The sequence below is a fragment of the Pteropus vampyrus genome, unplaced genomic scaffold (genome assembly GCF_000151845.1).
Source record: "Pteropus vampyrus isolate Shadow unplaced genomic scaffold, Pvam_2.0 Scaffold205, whole genome shotgun sequence".
NCBI classification, from domain to species: Eukaryota; Metazoa; Chordata; class Mammalia; order Chiroptera; family Pteropodidae; genus Pteropus; species Pteropus vampyrus.
Genome location: NW_011888986.1, coordinates 289,188 through 290,723, shown reverse-complemented (window position 1 = coordinate 290,723; position 1,536 = coordinate 289,188). Strand labels below are relative to the sequence as shown.

General features: G+C 46.6%; 1 protein-coding gene across 1 annotated transcript; it reads right to left on the bottom strand.

The window, feature by feature from the left end:
• Window positions 1–228: 228 nt before the first annotated feature.
• Window positions 229–828, bottom strand: DIRAS2 (DIRAS family GTPase 2). Its single transcript, XM_011372362.1, has one exon. The coding sequence runs from the start codon at window positions 826–828 to the stop codon at window positions 229–231; it is 600 nt and encodes a 199-aa protein (XP_011370664.1).
• Window positions 829–1,536: the final 708 nt, after the last annotated feature.

The following is a 1,536-nucleotide window of genomic DNA, read 5'->3' as shown; positions in this document are numbered from 1 at the left end:
GTTGGTTTTCATTTGAACCACCTGACAGATTCCCTGATTCTGGAGAGGGGGTATTATTGTTGGCGGTGTGAAATGCCCTCTGAAGGACAATAGGGCACATTTTGGTCAAAATGCAATATTTAACATGTGGGCATCTTACATGCTACCCTGACAACAGTTGGTTTCACATGGAAGGGGGAAGGTGAGGTGACGGGGGACACTCAACTGGTCCTTCCACAGGAGGGGCATTCACATGATCACACATTTGCCCTTGAGCTTTTCTTTCCTTTTCTGCTGCTTGCTCTTTTTCCCATCGATCTGTAGGCTCACGGTCCTGCGCTTCTCCAGGTTGAGCAGCTCTTGAAAGAGCTCCTTCACGTTGTGGTTGAGCTTGGCCGAGGTTTCCATGAAGGCACACTTCCACCTGCGGGCCAAAGCTTCTGCCTCGCCACTCTCCACCTCGCGGTTTGGGCTCTCATCACACTTGTTCCCCACCAGCATGATGGGGATGCTTTCCACATCCCCTTTGATCTCGCAGATTTGTTCGTAAATAGGTTTGAGCTCCTCCAAGGATTGCCGACTGGTGATGGAGTACACCAGGATGAAGGCATGCCCTTTGGAGATGGACAGCCGCTGCATGGCAGGGAACTGGTGGCTGCCCGTGGTGTCTGTGATCTGCAGTGTACAGATGCTTTTGTCACAGCTAATGACCTGCCGGTAGGTGTCTTCCACAGTGGGGATGTAGCTCTCCCGGAATGTGCCTTTCACAAACCTCAAGACCAGGGAGCTCTTGCCAACACCGCCTGCCCCAAACACAGCCACCCGGTAATCATTGCTCTGTTCTGGCATGTTGATTGAAGGTTCCAACTGTCAACCAGAAAGCACCTAGCAAAAGAACCACATGTTTGAGAAAATTAAAAAAAACAAAATCTTGAAAGAGATTGCTTGGATCACTTTACCATCTTTTGATAGGGGGGAAAAAAAACACAAGTGATAAAGTTTGCCTTCACTCTCTCACCATTCAAATCTCATTTAAAAAATTCTGCAATTCTAAATCCATTATGTGTAGTCTATCCTCATTTTCCAAATGGTCAGACAGCCTACTCAGTGGTAACTGAAGCTGGTCTCTCTCTCCTTATTGGACAATGACACTGAGCATCTTTGCTCACACATGCACTATATACCCAGAGGAAAGATGCTAAGCTAGCCCAAAGGAGGCAGAATCAAAGTAAGACAATGGAGAGATGGCAATTAACCCCCACCAACACAGACACACACACACACACACACACACACACACACACACACACACACACACAATCGCAGCCAATCTTTATTGTTTTACCTGAAGTTCTGTAAACACCCAATATACTACTCATATGAGAACAAGTAGGGGAATGAGGACAATGGGGAAGAAAAGGATATTAATATTTATTCACTGTCCATATTAACTTATGAAATCCTCACCACTGCGCAGAACTGATGCCATTATCCCTTTCGCACAATGAAGAAACTGGAAGCACAGAAGCAATTGGGGAAAGCAATGTCCCCAACCTT

Excerpts from the sequence above, each read along its gene's own strand:
- DIRAS2 (XM_011372362.1), bottom strand. The coding sequence starts at position 828 with ATGCCAGAACAGAGCAATGATTACCGGGTGGCTGTGTTTGGGGCAGGC.